This window comes from Cryptotermes secundus, unplaced genomic scaffold (assembly GCF_002891405.2).
Source record: "Cryptotermes secundus unplaced genomic scaffold, Csec_1.0 scaffold1257, whole genome shotgun sequence".
Lineage (NCBI taxonomy): Eukaryota > Metazoa > Arthropoda > Insecta > Blattodea > Kalotermitidae > Cryptotermes > Cryptotermes secundus.
In genome coordinates this window covers 772416-795349 of record NW_019745105.1, presented here as the reverse complement: position 1 = coordinate 795349, position 22934 = coordinate 772416, and the positions used below count along the sequence as shown (strand labels likewise).

At 41.1% G+C, this 22934-nt stretch overlaps 1 protein-coding gene across 1 annotated transcript in view; it reads right to left on the bottom strand.

Annotated features, from left to right (window-relative positions):
* The window catches only part of LOC111875034 (limbic system-associated membrane protein), a gene marked incomplete at its 3' end in the record, with an annotated part of 339659 nt that overhangs the window by 59851 nt on the left and 256874 nt on the right, over positions 1–22934 (bottom strand). The window contains exon 2 of the mRNA XM_023871053.1: positions 19932–20089. Within this exon, the coding sequence (XP_023726821.1) occupies positions 19932–20089 (158 nt within the window). The remainder of the gene's footprint in view (positions 1–19931; positions 20090–22934) is intronic.

Genomic DNA, 22934 nt, shown 5'->3' with positions numbered 1-22934 from the left:
ACTCGCGGGTGCTCTTCGCTTGAGTACGTACTCTCATGAAACTCGTTGTATTGTGCTTTTTTCATGAGTGTCATTAAATGCTGGCTAAGAACGGTGCAGACAGGAATCCAGTCTACTTCATTGCAGATGTACCGGGAGACTTGTTCTGCAGGACAGAAATAGAACGAGTCTCTTCATTTCTCAGTTCATTTACATTTTTTAATGATTTGTATATGCCGCAATACCAAGTTCTCATGTGTCGCATTTCTCTTCTTACGGGCTGTATCTAAGTAATTAATTTTAAGTCTTTATGCTTGTGTAATACATGAAACAGTTTCAATATCGAAGGAAATGTTCATTGCATTCACATCACACACCTTCGGTATAAAAGCAGGGTGATTTTATACGCTATCTGTTAACCACAAGGCATTGTATACATCGTATCTCTCTGTATACTGAGGTTGAGTGCCTGTAACCATAGCAACCAGTCATTTACGAGTAAGCTGAGTAGTAAGAAATGTCGGAGCTTCATAACTTGTACCCTTCGCCATGTACATATAATTAGAATGATCAAGTCAAGGAGGATGAGATGAGCAGGGTATGTAGCACGAATTGGGAGACAAGGAATGCATGTAGGATATTGATGGGAAAGCCAGAAGGAAAGAGACCACAGGGAAGACAAAGACGTAATTTTTTGTTAAATCGCTTAGTTGGGGGTGGAGTCCAACTGGGTCCACTCGGCACAGCGGCCACTGATTGGCCTATTGTAGCCTGCCCCGGGCGATTATGATGATGGAGAATTTGGTGGAATAAAGATTGGCAGTGGAAACCGAAGTACTTGGAGAAAACCTGCCCCAGCGCCACTTTGTGCACCACAAATCCCACTTGGCCAGCCCCTGGATCGAACCCGGGCTGCCGTGATGGGAAGCAAGCGACTAACCGCTTGAGCTATGGCGCGGCTGACAGAGACGTAGGTGGGTGGACAATATTAAATTGGATCTTAGATAGGATGGGATGGTATGGATTGAATTGATCTGGCTCAGGATAAGGACAAGTGGAGGGCTCTTGTGAACACGGTAATGAACCTTCGGGTTCCATACACTGTTGGGAAGTTCTTGAGCAGCTGCACTATTGGGAGCTTCTGAAGAAGGGCCCAGCTCCCTGAATGAGTGAGGAAGAAATGTCAGGTGTGGTTTCTTCTCAGTGGCACTGTCAAATACGTAAGCCATTCCAGAAATAACAGGATTGATATTTTAAAATAATTGTGGCGTCCATAGTATGCGGAGGAGTGACGGTATCTCTTCGGGCTGTTAGTTTGCTTCTGCTGAGAGGAAGTTGCTTTCATAAATACAAGTGGAAAGCCCCACTGACTTCCAAAAGGGAAATAATTTTCATCTTCCCTTCGTCCTTCACGCACTTCCTTCCATACCTTCTTATTGTTACCTTTCTTCTAAATTAAACCAGGGGGTCAAGTTATTTACTTTTCAGCTATCACAGTTTCGAATATACAGCTGGTGACTGTGAAAGTAAATGAAAACTATCACATGCTACAAGCCGGAAGGTCGTGTGTTCAAGTCCCGATGAGGTCATTAGATCTTTATCAAATTGACCTAATTCTTCCAGCCGCACTATGGCCCTGGGGTCGACTCAGTCTCTAACAAAAATGAGTACCAGGAATATTCTTGGAATGTTCTAGGGGTTAAAGGGCGGCCGGCGCGTAAGGCTGACAACCTTGCCGCCATCTATGAGTCGATTGTCAAGAAAAAGTGGAAACCTCGACGTCTCACAACCTATGGGCGTCCACGGCCTGTTACAGGGATAGCTTTACTTACTTTACTGTATCAGTGATATAATTTACATACATAGACAAAGACGGTCTTCTGTTATATTTACTTTTACATGGACGTTTACTATAAAGTGAGAGAGAAATAGATGAATAACTCACTGTATTGCTATAGTCAGATTTAGAAAAATATTTTAAGATGCCTCTTAGAAGAACACGAGTTAAAATGCATTCCCTGACCCCAAAAATGGCTGCATATTCTGCAATCTCGGATATTTAGTCTGATCTGCTGAAATGCTTGTTTTTCAGGTAAGCCCCCTTGTGACATATAGAAACAGGGACATAAAGTCTCTCTGCTCTGCTGACGCGAGCCTTGTGAAGTGCGCTCCCTGTGCTATCATCTGGTCTGGTAAGAATTAATTTTGTTATGTCCGAACCACGTTGAAGCTATGTAATATAGTTTTATTTTGATTATGCCTAGAAATTAAGTTATACTTCAGTTAAGCCTCGATATAGTTCATTTGCTTAAGGAGAGTTTTTGGGGGGGGGGAATGCTTCCTGCACTTTTGTCTTTTAGCGTCCCGTTTACAAAGTAAATATTAACAGAGAGAAAGATTGCATGTGGTTTTGTATTGGTGTTGTCTCACACCTTAGAGAAGAACAGATTGATGAAGTTTGAGAGCAGGGAACTGAGAAGAATAGTTGGATCTAAGAAGGAAGGAAGAAGGGGTTCAGGAATGTTGCGTTACGTGTTTCAGAAATTGTACGCTTCGGCAAATATTAAATGTTGATAAAATCAAGGAGAATTGGATGGGTGTGAGGATGAGGACTTGTCTCGTCTGGCTGAGCGTCAATTCCATGCCGGGCTCCTGAGGACGCGATTGCGAAAATTCGGCTTCCATGAAAAGCAGAAATTTCTAGAGTACGTGAACTACTATCAGTTTTCGAGAAGGACTCTACCCCATGGAGTTATATAAGGATCATTTGGAACTTTATATACGTTATGAATAAATGTTAGTTAACATTCAGTCAAACTTGTTGTCTTGACTAGGTTAAAAGGCCAGAGTTCGATCACCGGAACAATATCAGTCGTTTCTCTCCTCACTATCCGTCAGTGTTTACTGAAGACATTTCTGCAAGTGGTAGACTCCCCAGAAGTCAAGTATCTCCGAAGCGTGGTGAGATCTGAGAGTCTAATATCAGAGCCCACTTTTTACAAATATATACTCTTTCTCGCGTGATAGAGTATCACAAGTCTAGCTAACTCTTTAGCATTTGTTCCCAGCAACTCTGCATTTTTTCCATGGAGTTTATTTATAATATTATATTTAAGCATCCTGTTGCACCCTATACGATATATGATATAAACTCCGTCCTAAGTGCAACAGGGAGCCTACACAGAATAAAACCACCTGTACAGTGCTGAAAACAAGAAGTAGCCGCTGCAGCACTATAGACGTGGAGCGAGTAACCCTGAGAATTTTAAATTTTAAAATTTGGGGGGAAAAAAAATTTAAAGGAATTTTTAAAATTAGAACTGAAGATTTTAAAAGCGCTAGTTCATGAAGGTCAAAATTGACGTGTGTGGTTGGCAAAGATGATGTACGAATCAGACTAATATCAGCGAAGTAGATCCTGTTAGCAGCGACGAAGGGAACAATTGGCAAGACCTGTGTGTTTTAAATTTTAAACTGGGTGCAGTGTAACAGCTACGTGAGTGTATACATCTGATGATGGCCGTTTGCGGCCGAAACATGTAGTGTAGAAGAAAGCAAGACTAAAGACCTACAATAAATTGTTGCACTTAGGACGGAGTTTATATCCTATATCGAGTTTATTTATGTTTCTTATGATTCCAAGAATAAACAGAGATTATTTTCCTGAACAGTTTTATAAGGCTTTGCAGTGAGGGACATCGTGTTTTCTGTACTGTATTTAGTTGCTTTTAAGTATTATTTACATGAAATCCAGGCTTCAGGGGGTTAGGGTGGGGCCACACGAACGCACAAAATGCGTCCGTTGTAACAAACGTCGTCACGTCCGGTGTAGAAATAAACAAGAGAGGTGAATGCTACACTTTGTTCTGGCTCCATTACAGAAAAAAAAACTACGCACCGCATTCTGCAACTGTGTGGTGTCCTCAGCAACGTCCGTCATAAAGTACGTTCGTTACAACGGACGCATTTTGTGCGCTCGTGTGGCCCCAGCCAAATGTAACTCCGACGCTTAACATTGTGCTTTGAGCCTTATCGCATGTTCCACTCAGACAGTCCGTGAACGCCTGATGTACAACAGCTCGCCATGAATGTGTAAAACACTTCGCCATCTTCTCTAATTAGCTATTAAGTTTTGTCCCATATATGTGGCCGTCATGTAGCCTATCTTGCCAGCTCTTCTGCTTCTGAGTTACTATTCACAGTAGATACTCTCTAAGATTCAACGTCTACGTCTTGCGAAGTGGAACGTTTGTGAATACAGGTTCTTCTGAGTTGACTATGGACATTCAGACTTCATTTCCTCTCTGCTCTCGCTAGCAAGGGAATTGGCCGGTTCGTTTCACCTAGTTAGTGAGCTCCTTATCTTCTGGGGCAAGTGGCATTAAGGGAATGAAGGCATAGCCTCTTGCCTTCAGCATCTAAACATTTTACTTCTTCTTCTTCGAGAGGACTGTATACTTTGATCCAAATTCCTACGTGAACTTCGCATATCATCCTAGACCGTCACACATAGCTTTACTTTTTCCTTCGGGTGCATGTGCGTGGACCAATGAAATTTTAAGAATATTATCTGATACCATTCTGTCTGTATGTAACTCCCAATTTAAGTTACTGTGTTTCTGCCGTGAACAATTTCTGTAGCCGGTATTGTTCTCTATTCTTGATTTCACAAAATATATTTCAAAGTTACATTTTATTTATATATAAAACTGCACATAACCGGTTTATATTTCTTATGTCTTCTCATGACACATATTTCGCTTATTCTGTTAAAAAATGTTGTTTACATTGTCCTGTAGCTTTACTATAATCTTTGTTTTCATTATTGTTTCAAGTTATGTTTTGTTAGTCCATATGATCTGTTATATACATGTAATCTTTCACTGAAATAAACGTGCATTATTTTTCCCACCTCCTTTAAATTTGTAAGACTAGAAACATTCAGTAGTGTGTACGCTTGTACCTCGAAAATATGATTTTTCGTCATTTTTACCTTTGTTTTGTAATATCTTCCATTTTATTTTTCCAAATTCTGATCTTAATATAATTTTGATATATGATTCAGTTCGTTAGTCTATACGAAAACTGTCTTCTCTCTTCCTAAGAAGAAGCTGACCATCACTAAACCTATACACAAGTAATTATCTATTTCCGTATTTTCATGAAGAGGTATGAAATAAATACCAATTTTCGCCCAATTTCTCACCTAATAATACATTTTAAGATAAACTATAAACAAACAAATAAATTACATTCAGGTTTCAATGTTATTATTTTAACGGTGAAATTAATTGCTATATTGTGCCAACAATGCACCATATTTCAGCTATACTGTAAAAAAGTTTTCTTTGAAGTGTTATAGACTGTAAAACTGCATAATGAGGATCTTCATAACTTGTACTCTTCGCCAAGTATAATTAGAATGATCAAGTCAAGGACGATGAGGTGGGCAGGACATGTAGCACGAATGGGGTAGACGAGAAATGCGTATAGGATATTGGTTGGAAAGCCGGAAGGAAAGAGACCACAGGGACGACCAAGGCGTAGGTGGGTGGGCAATATTAGTAATGTTGTATTTTAGCGTCCTGTTGCACTGATTCGTATCCATAATTTGTATATATTAACCGTCTTTTGGTGCATATAATTTCACTTGTCACTTCACTACATGTTTCGGCATCATTCTGCCATCCTCAGGTGTCTTCGTTGACACACACACACATATGTCCAGCAATACAACGCACGCAGCCACATAAGAAAGACACAGTATATACACAATTAAAACATAAGAAGAACGACTCCCAAAGCGGATGAATGGTATTACACACAAGTTTGATATAAGACATGTAAGATGATAGATCTTAACAAGTTTTAATATATAAATTTATAATTTATAATATGTAATTTATAAATTTATTATTGAACAACGACGAACACACATTTTATATCATTTTATAAATGGACAATTGATGGCATGCAGTGCAATGGTTTAACGTGATTAATACACCTGAGGATGGCAGAATGATGCCGAAACATGTAGTGTGAAGTGACAAGTGAAATTGTATGCACTAAAAGACGGTTAATAAATACACATTATGGACAATATTAGAATGGATCTTAGAGAGATAGGATGGGATGGTATGGATTGGATAGATCTGGCTCAGGATAGGGATCAGTGGAGGGCTCTTGTGAACACGGTAATGAACCTTCGGATTCCATAAAATGCTGGGAAATTCTTGAGTAGCTGCAGAATTGACGGCTCCTCCAGAAGGGCTCAGCTCTATGAGTAAGTAAGTAAGTAAGTGTTATAGAAGGTACCAGAATAATTATTCACGTTTCATTTATGGCTCTATTTGTAGCACTGAGCAAGTGGAAGGTATGAATCTGGTAAAATACAATTTTTGCAAATCACACAAATGAAATATTCATATTTTCCTACTCATCCTGGCTTGTGATCATTTAAATGACAAATGGGCGTAACTTCTACACTCACAATTAAATTGTAATGTTTACTCTTGTAATACAACCCCAGAGTAGTGTTGTGGGCTGTAGCTGAAATAATGAACGAATTGCCACAATTTGCTGACCCAACTCGGTCATGCTGTGTGTTCCACAGGGACGTGATAAAAGCTGGTATCTAGCAGCAAGCCAAAAATGGCACATGTCCAAAAGTCCCCCACCCGCATGAATCTTTCTAACGACTTTTATTGGTTGGGTAGTTGGGCAGTGTAAAATTCGTACATAGATGGAAGGCAAACAGTGACAGGTGGCGCTAGAGGGAGAAGCGTGATTAGGTTAGGGCAGTTGTGCGTATTGCTTCAATACTTTCAGTCAGTTTCTGTTCAGAAGAACTGTATTTTGCATAAAATTGTTTTTTTTATTTTTCTGCCGCACATTTTTTTGAAATTATTTTTTCTAATATCAAATATTTATCGGATTTCACTCAAGAAGAATGCACAAGAGCGTGTTGGCCTTCGTGTGAATTGATTCTTATATTTATACCATGTTAACCATAAGTTTAAAGTGTCGATTAATCTTAATAAAATATCAGAGTTGGTGAAAATTATCCTGTCAGGGGTTTTGGAGTTGTGCTATGCATGCATACTGACGGATGGAGCCGTTTTATTAGGTACTCTGCAGGGATGCGAATGCTTATATAAAATGCTCCATGGTGCATACTTTGAAATGCTTTTGTTAATATTGTGGTATATTTGCTCAAGGCATGAACTGTGAAGCCAACAGGGACAACCTTTGTTAGGGAACGGCTCTGCAAACACGCCTGTTGCTAGACAACAGATTCGTAACACGTAACGGTGGAGTACGTCGTAAATCAAGACCTCGAGGAGCGTATTCTTTTGCGACGTCACTTTATTAGTCAACGTCATAACTACAATTCAACGTAACTATAACACAGAAAGTTGAAGAAGTCGCTTCACAGTAGCTCTTTCGTGCTAACTACTCGAACTGTAGAACTGTCGAACTCTTCGTGCTGGCTAACCACTGGCTTCTGTCAACACACACTGCCTTCTGTCGGCTTCCGCTGTCTTCTATCGGTCATCAGCTTCTGTCCGCTCTCACTGCCACTGGCGGCTTCCACTGGCTTCTGTCAACACACGCTCTGCCTTCTGTTGGCCCCCAGCTTCTGTCCGCCCACACTGCTACTGACGGCTTCCACTGTCTTCTATCGGTCCTCAGGTTCTGTCCGCCCACACTGCCACTGACGGCTTCCACTGTCTTCTATCGGTCCTCAGGTTCTGTCCGCCCACACTGCCACTGGCTGCTTCCACTGGCTTCTATCGGTCCTCAGGTTCTGTCCGCCCACACTGCCACTGGCGGCTTCCACTGGCTTCTGTCAACACACACTCTGCAGTCTGTTGGCTTCCACTGTTTTCTTTCGGCTACCACTGGCTTCTCAACACACACTGCCACACTTGGTCCTCAGCTGGCTTGTTATACTGTTGCCTGAGTAATTCGGATGCGGTTTTACCTGTGAGGTCCGTGTGATAGCTGTATGATGGAAAAATAGTGTTGTTAGAAGAGGCGTTTTCTGTGCGGTCCGGGCCGACGTGGTATAAGCGTAACCAGTCTATGTAGTTTAGTTAGTTGTGAGACAGTCGTAGGCTAGTAAGGACAAGAACATGTAAGCTGGGGAAACTATTGCGTTGGAAACCGTTATCAGGCTACAGCAGGTGAAGACACAGGAGACTGAGAATGATTGTTGCGTGTTGTTGTGAATTAGCGATAACTGTGTAGTTACATGTATTTACGATATGTAAGTGTTCAGTAAATAAAATTACCAATTCAAACTACTTCTGTAGTCACTAAAGCATGTGACATTTTCATACCCTAAACACATCTTAATCTTAGGTCTTCGAATTTTTTGAAAATTCATGCAATATCAATGGATAAGACATCCACATGCCCGTAATTTTGTCCGTTATTTAGTATCACCACAATAGGCTGACAACCTCACCTCCATCTATGAGCCGATTGTCTAGATAATGTGGGAACCTCAATGTCTCACAACCCTATGGGTCTTCAGGGCCTGTTACAGGGATAGCTATACTCTACTTCTGCAGTTCATTGAATGAAAAACTAAGTTCTTTCTTGATTTTATATTTAGAATTAAACTAAGGTATTTGACGCAACGGACAACATAAGGCTTGTCTTCCCTTCTGTGCACCATGCCAAGAAACGTTTCTAATTACCCCATACTTACACCTCAAACCATGTTAAGCTACAGTCAGGAAACACAAAATTAATTTTAAAAAGAAATTTCTTACACATTCATAGTAGCATGCAAAGTAAACAGTTATTTTCATATATTAAAGTTTCTGAAGGGCGGAATTGTTTTTTGTGAAAAGCTACAGTTAAGCCTACGTAATATTGAAACTCCTGGGTGAGATGAGACGACCTACAACATATAACGCAAAACAAGGCAAGTTGAACACCTGCGGCTGTTTTTGTGAAACACTACTATCTAAATGCATTCTGATGTTGAGTTATTATTACAGTAAACAGAAGCTTGCAGAAGGAACTTGGAAGCTAGAGACAAAATAAAAAATTAATCTCCGAAAAATTTAATGGAAAATGTTTCGAGTTAATTCTGTAAGGTACAGAATCTATATTGTCGGATATTTTTACATAGAAGAGGTAGAACATATTATAATTTATAATTAAAAAATCAATTACAAGGACATATAATTAAATTTATATTACTGGCCAGTGTATAGGCCGGAACAATATTGCTTTCGCTAATGTCTAGAAATGTTTCTTCCATATTTTGAGCGACAGGGTACTTAGTTACGGCTCGTATTTCGTAAAATGGGCCCGTTACAGTAGCCGGCGCTGTCTGAGGCATGAACTGTCTTCTCTCGCTCAAATGTAGGGATCGTGGGTTTGAATCCCACTCAAGGCATGGATGTTTAGTTTGTAGTGTGCGTTTTTCTGTGTTTGTGTACAGGTAGAGGCCTTGCGAAGAGCTCATCACCCGCCCAAGGAGTCCTACCGAACGTGTAAGATCTAGAAAAGCCGAAGTGAACGGAGAAGTTCATGGAGGTAGGCCTAGGCCCACTGGGGCTGTAGTGCCAAGGAAAAAATTGGGTTAATGAACTAAGCTAGGAATAAAGGAACTTACATAATAGGGAAGTTCGAAGTGCTAAACGAAGCACGTTAAGAGCGGCATGTCTTCGAGTTCGGATAGGAGGGACGCGCTATCTAAACAAATCTATAACACTATAACACTTAAGTAAATTGTTGATACCTGGATTACTTAACGTATTCTCGAATGGTGTATGTGTAAAGTTTTGGAAATGGGTAGGCGTGGCCTACTCCAAGTAAAGCTTACAGTTACTGTTCCCTCAGAAGTTGAAGAAAGTCGTGAAAAATTCAAGGGAAGAGAGAAATTGGAATATCGAAGAAGAGCTGGGAAGTTGCTGCTAAATTTTATCTTCAGTTTAAGGGTGTGAGATTGTGGATTGGGTTAATCTGAATCAGGGTTCGCAAAATCCAGTGAGGAGAAGGGGCTCACGGTAGCACAATTTCCAGAACACTGAAAAAGGGGAATTTATTAACTTACTGAGTAAGTTGTGTTCCATGGTCACATATTAGCTGAAGTGCTTAGTCGCTGTCTTTCCACTACGGTGGTCCGGGTTCAAACCCGGGTCTGGTCATGTGGGATTTGTGGTGGACAAATTGATTTTCTCCGCGTACTTCGGTTTCCCCTGCCAATCTTCATTCTACAAATTGCTTCACAATCACTCTTATCTATCATCTGGGGCTGGTACAATAAACCTGAAGTGGTTACAGTACCAAGTGGACTTAGTTAGTTATTGGAGAGGGTGGGTTTCTCCATGCACTGAGACCTGTATTGGTCAATTGTGCTTCCCTCTGTGATTTCTACCAGTCTCTATATCATACCGGTACTGGTGCTTACCATCAGTCCCGCCCAGCCAGCGAGACCGGCTCTACTAGCTGAGAGGTGTCTATAATGCTTCCCCATCTACCGGAGGTATTAGAGACTGCTGTTGGGCGGGAAACGTCCGTTAATTTGGCTCAGTGACCTCCTTTGGAGATATGAGGTTCTTTTACGTGCCGTAAAGCTACGACACGGGACCCACGGCTTAAAGTCCCTCCCGGAGGACTTGTTCCCTGAATTTTTCCGCCCTTAAAAATTCGACGACCTCCGCCGGGTATTTGAACCCGCGTACTACGAGTCATGAGGTGGGAACGTTACCTCTAGACTGCAGAGGCCGCTACCAAGTGGACTTAGTCCCACCCGCTAAGAAAAAGACTTTTGCTCCATCGAGATGGGAGAACCCAAATGATGCATATCGTCAATAAGAAATATCTAAATTAGCCAGGATTCTCTTCCAGTTGCAGTCGCCATCAGCAACTAGAATCTGCTTTCCCAGGATGGTATCCTCCCATATCCTTATGGGGTTTTCCAAGAATTCTACGCACAAAAATTCTGTAAGCATATCTTCTATTACTCAATTCGAGCTGCATGCGCAGCGCATTGCGTTCTCTTACGTTTCACCGCCTCGCGTCTCTGCGACCTTTATAAATGACGAAGTTCCGCCTCACGTAATGGATATCCGGCTTGCACAGACAGGGAGGCAGTGCAAGAATCCGATAAACAAAATGCAGCCCTTCATGCTGATCGTGCAGCATTGAAACCCCGGCAGCGCTGTATCAGCGACCGCAGTGTTCTGCTGTTGGCGTGGTACAGCCGCATGTTTTCCAGTGGTCAAATACTGATTACACAGATTCCACGCATAATCATTGGAATGCTAGGAAATATTCGCTTATAATCAAATTAGTCACCATTACATGTAATTACTTGCATCGCACGCCAATTTACGAGGATAAGTTGTACACACGGTTTCTGTGCACAGTAATGGAAGAGAGTTGGTGAAACGGGTCGTTGCAACTAGAAAGAGTATCACTGCCCCCAGTTTTGTAACTCAGTAATATGCGTAGCAGTCGTAGTGGAGGCGGCTGCGGCGGCCGTAGTGATGGCGGTGGAGGTGGTACTAAGTAGTAGTAGTGGCCGCGCCATAGCTGAAGCGGTTAGTCGCTGGCTTCCCATCGCGGCTGCCCGAATTCGATCCCGGATCTGGTCAAGTGGGATTTGTGGTGGACAAAGTGACGCTGGGGCAGGTTTTCTCCGAGTACTTCGGTCTCCCCTGCCAATCTTCATTTCACCAATTGCCCCACAATCACCCTCACCTATCATCTGGGGCTGGTACAATAGGCCAGAAGTGGCCGCAGTACAAGAGACTTAGTCCCATCCCACTAGCAATAAAAAATAGTAGTAGTAGTGTCGGTTGTGGTAGTAGTGTTATCGGTAGTGTTTGTGGCGCAACGGGAAGTGGGGGGTCACGTGAACTCTGCGTTTCCTCTAGTGACGTCACGTACCCCCACTGCTAACCTTAGGCAACGCTCGGTAAACACCCCTCACCGCGAGGCTATGACGTCACGCAACAGAATTCCATGCAGCGACTATTGCTAGGCAATGCGTAGGTAGAAACACCTGACAACAATACCTGATATCTGTTGCCGAGCAGCAAGGTGTTCTCTATGTTGTCCGTGCCGAGCCTAAATAAGGAGCAGCGAACACTATTCAGTAGTAGTGAGTAGTGAGTCAGTTACGAGCGAGTGAGTTACTAATGAGTGAGTGCGTAGTGAGTAACGATTAACCAGTCAGTTGAATTGTAGAGGTCGCCGAGTGCAGTTGTAGCGAGCGAATCGTGAACGCGAAGCATACCTGAACGTGTGATTATAGGCGAGAGTGTGAGAAGTTATTGGGAGTGTGTAATACAGTGGCACTGGTATAGCTCCCGTATTGTACTGTGGATAAGTGAAGGCCATTGAAGATGGAGTGAACAGATTATTGTGTAAGGTGTATAAATTGTGTAAACCCGCAACTGTGTCATAAGTATTTGTAGTTACGACTTGTAGGTTGTTAAATAAACCAGTTAACAATCTGAACGACGTCTTCAGTAGCAAAACACTTTACAATATATATATGACTGCTCTAAACGACAGCAGACTTATACTTTTATCAAATACTTACCCTTTATATTCATTATTTTACTTTTACGATACTCCCAAGAAGAAAATTCGCATTTAAAATGGAGAAGCTTGTCCGTATCTATCATTCTGAATCGAATCTTCATGTACAGTGTTGTGCTTGTGTGTGTGTATGTAATCCATCATTTATTTCTTCCTTGCCTTTCTCCTGCTTGAATTTGAAGATAAAGCAAAGTCTTTTTCTTTTTTCATTACGCATGGATGGGTGTAGAGAAAAGTGCGTTTTGTTTTATATCTACTTCTTCTTTACCCCATCTCGAGTGTAAGGGAGAGTTGGGATGGGAGGAGCGTAAGGCAGGGCTGTAGGAGATAGCGGGAACTTCCATCAACACCATCACCACAACATCCCGGATCAACTTGGAGATAAGATTAACCATACTTTTACTTTACTACTTCTCAGGGGAAATTTCTCTTCTTGTAACTTATTTTAACTCATCCTTACCTCGTTTAATAATTAGGGCGTCGCATAACTTTCACACAGTTTCTAGGAAACAAAACTCTCGCTAGTTGCGTATCTAAAAAATATTTACACAGAAAGTCAACTGCGAGAGTCGAAACAGGAAGTACGTATTCCGAAGTAACAGTTCCGACTGAAAGGGAGTTAAACATATAACCCGAAGTTTGTATTGTAAGCGGAGGAGATGAAGAGGATGTTGTAGACATCTGGCGGTTGGAACTGTAAACCCGTACTGTACTCATGGAGCTGAGAACTTCTGCAGCCAATTCTGCAGCCACTCAAGAATTTCCAGCATTTTATAGAACCCGAAGGTTCATTACCGTGTTCACAAGAGCTCTCCACTGGTCTCTGTCCTAAGCCATCCAATCAATACCATCCCATCCTATCTCTCTAAGATCCATTTTAATATTGTACATCTACCTACGCCTTGGTCTTCCCTGTGGTCTCTTTCCTTCTGGTTTTCCCACCAATATATTATACGCATTCCTCGTTTCTCCCATACGTGCTACATGACCTGCCCAACTCATCCTCCTTGACTTGATCATTCTAATTATACTTGGAGAAGAAGAGTACAAGTTATGAAGCTCCTCATTATGCAGTTTTCTCCAAACTCGTGTCACTTCATATCTCTTCGGTTCAAATATTCTCGTCAGAGACCAAGTTTCACACCCCTACAGAACGACAGGCAAAATTATAGTTTTTATATTTTAATTTTTATGTGTTTAGACAGCAGACGAGAAGATAAGGGTTCTGAACTGAATGGTAGCAAGCATTGCCCGAGTTCAGTCTCCTCTTAATTTCCTCCTGAATCAGGTTTCGATTGTTGTCGTTGTTTCCAAATATCTGACATGTGCCACAAATCCAAAACATCTGTATAGTGAATTTGCCCTCCATTTTGATAACGAGACTGCAACGGATATTCAGTTTTCTCTGTATTTACTTCCAGACCAACTTCCTTACTTGCGTCAGTTAATGTTTGTGTTTTTTTCTATATGGTATCTATATTATTACCCAGTAGATTCACATCATCAGCGTAGACCAACAGCTGACGTATCCCGTTTAATTTCAGTCCCACCTGGCTTCTTTGGACCTTCCTAATTGCATATTCTAAGGCAAAGTTAAAAAGGAGTGGCCATAAAGCATCTCCTTGTTTTAGACCATTCTGGATAGGAACTTTATCAGACAACTGTTTACCTGTACGGACTTCACTATACTTTTCGTTTAAACACATTTTAATCAGCTTGACTAGTTTCATGGGTATCCCAAACTCTATCAGAATATTGTACAATACTTCCCTCTTAAATGAATCATAGGCTTTCTTGGCTACAAATAGCTGATATACTGTCTCATTGTACTCCCATTTTTCTCCAATATCTGATGAATGCAAAAGATCTGATCTGTAGTTGTTCTGCTACGTCGAAACCCACAATGATGATCCCCAGTAATTTCATCTATGTATGGACTTAACCTGGAATTATAAACCTACTGGGCTTCGAACATCCTCATGCTAAAGTTATTAAGTGGCATTAATTTTAGTTACATTATGTGATGACTTCACAGATTTGTCTAAACAGATACTGCAGACTCAGAGCCTACACATTTGAAATTATTTTGTAAATTATAGGTGTGTAGGATATGTCTTCATCACCATTATTTGCAGATAACGTCTTTTATTTTAGCTAAACAAACTCCGTAGCCTGTAGTCCTCAAGCGAATTATACCGACCGAGCGACCGCTGCTTCCCGTTGAAGTTAGTTCCAGCTTTAGTGGATAGAGGATGTCGAGTGGTCAGTGCAACGGATTCCCACAGCCGCTGTTCTCGGTTTTCTAGACCGGAACCGCCATTTCCTTTAAATATCACCTGAATTATTCTCACAAGGCTGAGTGGACCCTGTTTCAGATCCAGTACTTCTCAGAAAATCTGGTAACGCCCGGAATCGAACCCGGGACCTCTGGATCTGTGGCAAGGAATTCTGACCACTGGACCCCAGAGGCGGTCTTTTATTTTAGCTGAAGACAAAAAAAATGCCTTATTGTGAAGTTTGAAGAATTTCATAATTTGTATGTTTCTTAGCGAGAATGAAGTGGACAGGACTTGTAGCACGAGAAACGACTTATTTTGTCAGAAAAGCTGAAGAAAAGGATCAGATGAGAGGCCTAAGCATAGTTTGTATGGTGATATTAATGGTTCTCAAGAAAATGGGATAAGAGATTGTGAATTGAACTCATGAGGTTCGTGGTGAGGATCTGGCTATCGTGAACATGGTAATGAACGTTGTGAGTGTCACGAACTTACTGACAATCCGAGCGAATGTTGCCTTCTCTAGAAGGACTCATCAGAATGGAGTTACTTATTTGTGAGAATGTCTTTCGATGTTACGAATTCAATATGAATCCAGAATAATTCTTTCGTAATTGTGATCTCGCAAGAGGTTCTTTATTTACCAACTCACTTCTTCCTGCCCATTCGAAGTAGTCATCTAACCATCGACAGGGCGGCTTCATGTATTACAAAAATGAATAAATGACTAAAGATATGGGTAAAGTGAATGGGAGTAAGTAAGAATTGTTTAGTATCTGAACAGTTCAACGTCTGATACATTAAATGAAAGTCAAACTATCTCTAACAGTCAAGACTGTATTTAGGAACAGGTTACAATTGCCTCAAATCCATAGTTGCCTTTAACTACACAAACACCAAATGTCTTCGTCAGTAACAAACAGTGTATGGTATCTGTAGAAAAAATGGCGAGTGTAAAGCTGTTCATATGCTTTACGCTTCTTAATATATTGCTAGGTCAGCTTTACGTTTTGGCTGCTTACCTCCAGAGGAGCGAAATCGTTAGATAGAAGTTCCAGTTGGGCGAGAAAGGCTTTTCCGATTTTGTGGTGACGGGGTGAATGTGAGTAGTCCGTTCTCTAGTGGTATCCTGGTCTCCCAGCTCCTAGGCAGTCGCTATACGAATCTACCAAGGCCCAAATTACGTGTCTGCAATTATCGTAATTATTTACGTGAGAGTGTTGACCATAATAATGCTGTTTCTCCTCCCCTTCGACGGAACAAATGGTCTCAAACGGTACTGTCTCTGACTGCGTGTAGGTGGTGCTCGGATATCGGCCGAGACATGACTATTCTGAGAGAGGTTTTCCGTGATTTCCCTCAGTCCCTCCAAACAAATTCAGGGATGTCACTTTAAATTATAAGATGACCGCTTGCTTCCACTTCATTTTTAAGTCACAGTCATCCTAAAATTCGACATTACAAGTGTTTACTGGCCTGTTGCGTAGCAGCAGTGGTGACTGCTCTGCTGTTACCTCACAGAAGGGAAGTGTTTACTGGCAAAATGTGCGTTATCCGGTCGCGCTGAATCCACGAATCCCAACAGCCTGAATCCCTGACATTGTCGTTAAATAAACTGCAGACTAAACTCTTTAAAAAATGTAAGATTCCGTACAGTCTAGCGTTGTAAATTTTTGATCATAAACCTCTTGCATTTTTCAATCACAGAGAGATCTTGAGGCTGTCGTCTTCCCACAGACTCTTGGGACTACTGCACCCCCGCCCCGTAGCCACTCAGTCTTGGAAGAGAACAGCACCTCCCTCGCATCCCTTATGCCCCGTAACATCACTTGACCAAGTCTGCAGAGAGAGGGCGCTTTGGGAGATTAAAAGTGATGCGCAATTTCCCCACTCACTCACAGTTTCCTTATCATCACAGCCGCCCTGCTCTATGCTGACTACGTAACAGAAACATCTTGTACACTCTTGGCGCCTTGTAGCGGATCATAACTGCGGTTCAGCGCATGTACGGGCCTCTTTCAAGGTCTGCATGCACCGTCCGTCCTCGGAAAATAGCTGGAACTGTGAAATTCGGTGTGGAGTAGTGGCAACACTGGCAAATGTGGAAGTAATGTCATCACTTCTGCACACACACTAATATTGATGCATGAAAGTTAGTATTATTTAATGTCTTCACCATTGTTCTTTTAGTAAATATGCAAGTTGCTTTATACTGCTTTAGTAGATTGTAACCTCACTTTAAAATTCATGTATTGTGTTTCATGTGTTTTGACACTGAACGAAGAGTGTGTACGGGTGGCATGTGGCATGCTAGTCATCTGTTTTGACTATTTAGAGATTTCTTATATTTGAATATCATCATCGTCATCACTGGCAAAACAGTCTTTTGAGCCACAGCCTTTCTTAAAATATTCTGCCAGATTGTATCGAGTTTTTATTTCTTATTTTTATCGTGGCAGTATTTCTCTTACAAAGCAAGGTTGTCAGCCTTGCCTCCAACCACCAACTTGGATGAGCAGGTGTCTGTATTTATGTCCCCGCAGTGACAGTGTGGCTCAGTTGTACCCTCTGTGGTCTACATTATCTGGTTATATAAAATATATGTAAGAATATTTTACGCGTGATATATCCTTCAAATATCTTTCATCGTATTTCAAAATAGTTATTAATATTTGAAAAGAAGATATTCCACTTATGTTACTTTTGTGTACGTTTAGTAGATCAAAATGATACTGAAAATTTATGAAACGTTTAAGAAAATTCACTACGAATGGGCAATAATTTAGAGGAAAGAACTTGCTGATGGGAATTTGGCATCTCCCTGAACGACGGAATATTATTTTCTTAATAGTGCGCATCCTGTTGTGTGCCATAAACAAGGTATATAAAATGTATACAAAAATATGCAGCGTACAGAGCAATATTCTGTATTTTAAACAAAGTAGACACTGTCGTATCAACATTTGTTTTAATACAATAGTGTCAACTTTACTGTGGTTTTGGACACTTTCCATCGACCGAAATTCTAGGTAATAGAGGACACGACGTTTCGGAGACTGGATCTGTTTCCGTCTTCAGGTGAAAAAGAAAGACACGTACTCAGTTGGGCCCCTTAGACAGAGATAATCTCAGTCATTTCCTCTTTCTAAGAGGCCCAACTGAGTAGGTGTCTTCCTTTCTCGCCTGAAGGCGGAAACAGATCCAGTTTCCGAAACGTCGTGTCCTCTATTACCTAGAATTCCGGACGATGGAAAAAGTCCAAAACCCCAGTAATTCTGTGTGTCATCCACCATCATCAAAACCCTTTAGAATCTAAGTGTCTGATTTGTTTTAAATACAGAATATTGTTGTGTAGACTGCATACTCTTCTATACCAAATATTATTTCATTAACTTTCAGCAGTAACATTTTATTTGTAATAGAATATGGTACCTGGTGTCAAAATGAAATATTGTAGCAGCGGTACCGAGGACACGCACCTTTTATTCCCCTCAGCAACTAATTAAATTGCGCACTGACATTATTGATGATTCTCTTTGAAAGTTACGGCGTAGCGGCCAGCATTTATGTTCCGTATTTGGAAAATTTCGAATTTCAATTTCGGCTCTGAGACCGATGTTCTGAACCGAGGGTTGTGAACTCACAGTTCTCTTCGGGAATATGCTGGGTAGGAAGATCTGCCTTAAAATAGGCATCACAATTCTTCATAATTGTTTGAGTACGACTATAGTTATGATTGATAAAAATACATATTGTGACGCATTGCCTTACGTTCATCACCGCGACAACCGCTACAATCGGAACGGTGTAAAGTTATTTGTCGCGTTAGACACCCAACACGTGACAATATATATACAAGAACCGACGACAACGTGCAAGGTGTGCGTGACGTACTAAATTCAGACCGTCGGTTAAGTGTGCGCATGATTGCAGATCGTGTTGGCATTGATAAGATGACGGTGCACACCATTATCACTGAAGATTTGGCGATGCGAAAGGTCTGCGCGAAACTCGTCCCGAAGGTCTTGACGGACGACCAAAAGCAGAGATGAGTGGCTGCTTGCGAAGGCCTTTTGCAACGCGTTGAGGACCCCCTACAGTCCCGACTTGGTACAAGCAGACTTTTTACTGTTCCCGAAAGTGAAATCCTGTCTCAAAGGGCACCATCATGGGACCCTGAGTGCCGTCAAAGAGGCTTGCACGCGGACCCTTAAGGATCTTCCGGAATCCGCCTACCAGGGAGCCTTCGTGTCGTGGCAACGCCGTTGGCAAAAGTGTATGGATGCACAAGGGATATATTTTGAAGAATTTTGAGGCATTGTAGCAATATCTGAAATAAATCTATTTTCCCGGAACTTTTCCCGATACTTTTTATACGGACCTTGTAGTGTAAATAGGTAATATTTTCATACTCGTAAACCAAACTCACACAGGCAGTGCTGTTACACATTCATATCCATTTTGAAGTTTTCACAAGGCAACTGTTCACATTGTGGCCTTGCAGCGTGTAGCACTGTCCGCCCTGTTTGTGGATACCTGCTTGTCGGAGGAGCGAGATAGTTCCATCATGAGGGTGTAAATTTGTTGAGAAATTGCTTGGATTATTTAGACAGGTTGCAGATAAAAGTAGCGCGAAGGAGAGGTACCAAAGAAAAACATTCCGATCGAGAACAATAGGAACGGTAGATAAGAAAACACTTTCTCTAAGGCGCATTCAAAATTTTAGTGCAGATGGAAAGTGGATTATTGTGGGGTTGAAATACACTTTCAAGGACACAATGTGTGTTCCTGGAAAAGGCCATCCTTGTATTTCCCAGTTTTTCTTCCAAATACATTTTTCGTCAAAATTCTACACGGTGTCAGAACCTGAAAGCCAAAAAAAAACAGATATGCGCACAGATACAAACACAAACACATGACATGGTGATCCCATAAGCCTACTTTTCTTTCTGAAAAAGGAGTATAGCCTGACACTTACTCTAATAAAATTACAGGCACTTATCCATATATAGTATAACTGTGTACAAGCTTAGCGCAAGGGAGATCGGCACAAGAAAGTAGCAAAAATACACTTGGCATGTGGCTGTAAATCATTGAGCCTACCTTGTATTGTCCCAGTTCTGTGACTAAGCAGCTAAGAACTGCCTCGCGCCCAACAGGAACTGTTATATTCTTGATGGGCTCATTGAAATCAGGGTCCACATCGCTGGCAACAAGTTGAGAATCCGGTGGGGCAGCAGATCCCAGGTCGAGGCCCGGGTCTGTAACAATACAGTAATAATAATTCTCTAGAACTGACTCGATTGGTGAATATATACAAACTGTATACACAAGGGATTCCTTCTCTCCACACTAGGTCTTGCTACAGGTAAATGATTAACTATATTGGGCTTTTGGTTATAATTGGTAAAATCTATTTCCTAAAACAATCCACAATTTTCCCAAGCACTTGTTAATGTAATGCTTGGGATTCGGTACCACACGTCAATTCTCATTCTTACGTTCCGTCCTGTTAAAGCTTAAACCAGTTGTGAGGTGTGAGGTGTTAGGTGTGAGGTTCCCATGGTGGTGACGGTATAGTGTGATAGAAATTAAAGGTTTCGGCGTATCATACAGTTTCCGTTTTCAGGGGAAATCTCTGCTTTCCTGCTCGGCTTACTTTTCGACCCTGATGGTGGAGGCTGGACGTTCTGCGGACACGCTGATAAATTTCTGCTAGATTACACAGCGTCATATCCCTTCGAGATCAAAATCTGTTCCTAACTCATAGTCATATTTCTGAAGGGTCTCCTCACATGTCCAGCCCTTTGGTTCGTTGAAGGGCAGATATAAGGACTCTGCTCTGCCCAGGAATGTTAATGCTCTTCCATAACGTGTTTTTCCATTTGCTGTACGAATATTGGGTTCTTGCGACTAGCGGGTTATCTTTATTTTCATTTAATATATTCTGGTATTTCCTGTGACACTACCCAAGACGTTAATTCTCACCGTTAAATATTAGCAACATTTTATTCTTCCTAACCCATATTTATTTCCATGTAAAGCCATGAGAATTTTCACCACTTTATGAATTTGAGTTTCGCCTCTTTGTCCTTAACCGTTGTCTTCTTGTTCTGTTTATCCTCACATGCTCCTTATTCCTTATTCATGCAGCCTAGTTTATTATTTGCATAACAATTTCGCAAGAAATGCGACTTCCCATTGAGTTAAAATGTGATAGAAGTGTTAAATAATGAAATTAAAAGTACTGACTTTTAAATGACAGTGAGACTGTTATAAATCCGTTGCCAGGATACGACTAGTGAAAACTGAGAACCCTTGTGCGTGTGTAAAGGTGAAATTTAAAGTGTATAGATCAGTGATAGTGCTGTAATTGCCTGTGGTTCCGAGTTGTGTGAATGAGGTGTCAATAAATCCAATCATCCAATCCAAAACCCTTCTACGTGTGAAAATATACACGTGTAGACCCTACATTTCTTGTTTTTGATGTGTCTCGCGGTGATGAAAACGAAGATTACGCCTCTCTGTTAATGTGACACAATGTGACTTTCCAGATGGGTACCAAACTACACCGTGTCACACCCCAGAAAATCACCTTACAGTACACATGTCAGTAGTCTTTTACGGAAAATCACATTTCCTTTTCTTATTCCGGAGGTCCCTATCTCTAATCTCGGACGTGAGAGCGGCTATTTTAAATAAGTATTTTTATTGTTTTCCTCAGTTCCTACAAGAGAATGTCGGTGTAACGTCATGTCCGTTTCCTTCCACATAATTTCGAATTTATCGATATTAATCATTCTGCCGGTCGAAGCTTTGAAGTATGAGTTACTCTGAGCGTCGTTAAATGAAGGGGAAACATTGTTTTTTATAATGTAAATTTTCGTTTTTATTTTGTTTGCTATGGAAGTGTCGTAGTTGCTTACAACCTTTCAGCCTATTTCTGCAGTTGTTGTCGGCATCAGCAAAGCAACGTTCGTGTGAAGTGTACAAAGCGCAACACGTTAAGCTGTAGCGGCTTTATGTTATTATGATATGTTTTAGGGAAAGTTGCCCCGAAACATGATGTGTCTCTTTATGTTGCGGCATATGGAACAGATGCTACAGCAAGCCATTAAGCGTCAGGGCGGTGGAGTGTGCAAGGAAAGACTAGTTTATGGCAGGAGATTTTGAGCACCACAAACCACACACACACAGGAATGTCAGTCAGTACTCCATGGCAACTGCAGACACACACACACACACGCAAAGTTCCATATAAACGGCTCAAGTCTCGTTTACCGACATTTCAATTAGACTATTCCATGAAATGTCGTTAATGACATTAATGAAGTTGGTCCGTGTAGACAGACTTTACAACCATCAGTTTAGTTTCAGAATGGTGTTCCTGTGTTAAGCGCCTAGAAGGGCATAACGTGTGTGTAAAGTGACACGGGATGGTGCGCTGTCTGAATTGACTTTTCGGTTAGATGAGATCCCTGAGATAATCGAGTCTATTTCGACCTGCTGTGTAGAGGGAACTCCCAAGGGAAATCTATAGAGTTGTCCTAAGCAGGTAAGAGTGTCTTGATCATTCGTTCTGTTGATGCTAATCAACACCTGATCCTCTTTTATGTGGAAGGAAGTATGACATGAGAAAATTCTCATCTGGCTTTGAAAGCCACAGTCATCAGCGGTTCTCAATTGTATTTTGCAAACCACTTCATGAACAAAACGTCATCCTGGTAGCAATCAATTTAAAATATTTTTTTTGTAAGCGAATTAGCATAGGAGTATAATATTATTATATTTTATCGTATATATCTCATATATATAATACATAACAGGTACGCTAAACACTATAGTTTCGTCTTAAAAAAATTACAATCTCATTTATATTAATATTTCACCACGGTTAATCAAGGTAAATAAATTATTGTGCACTCAGAATATTGTTCGTTACGGAATTAAAATTATTTTCGTTTTATTAATAATATTCTCCACTACTTTTGGTATTCACTTCTCGTAACGAGATTGTTCTATTCCTGAGTTCCACGCATGCGCGTCTGAATTCTCTGATAAGTAAATGCTCAGGGAGTGAGTGTGTCTTAAACAATGTTGATAATA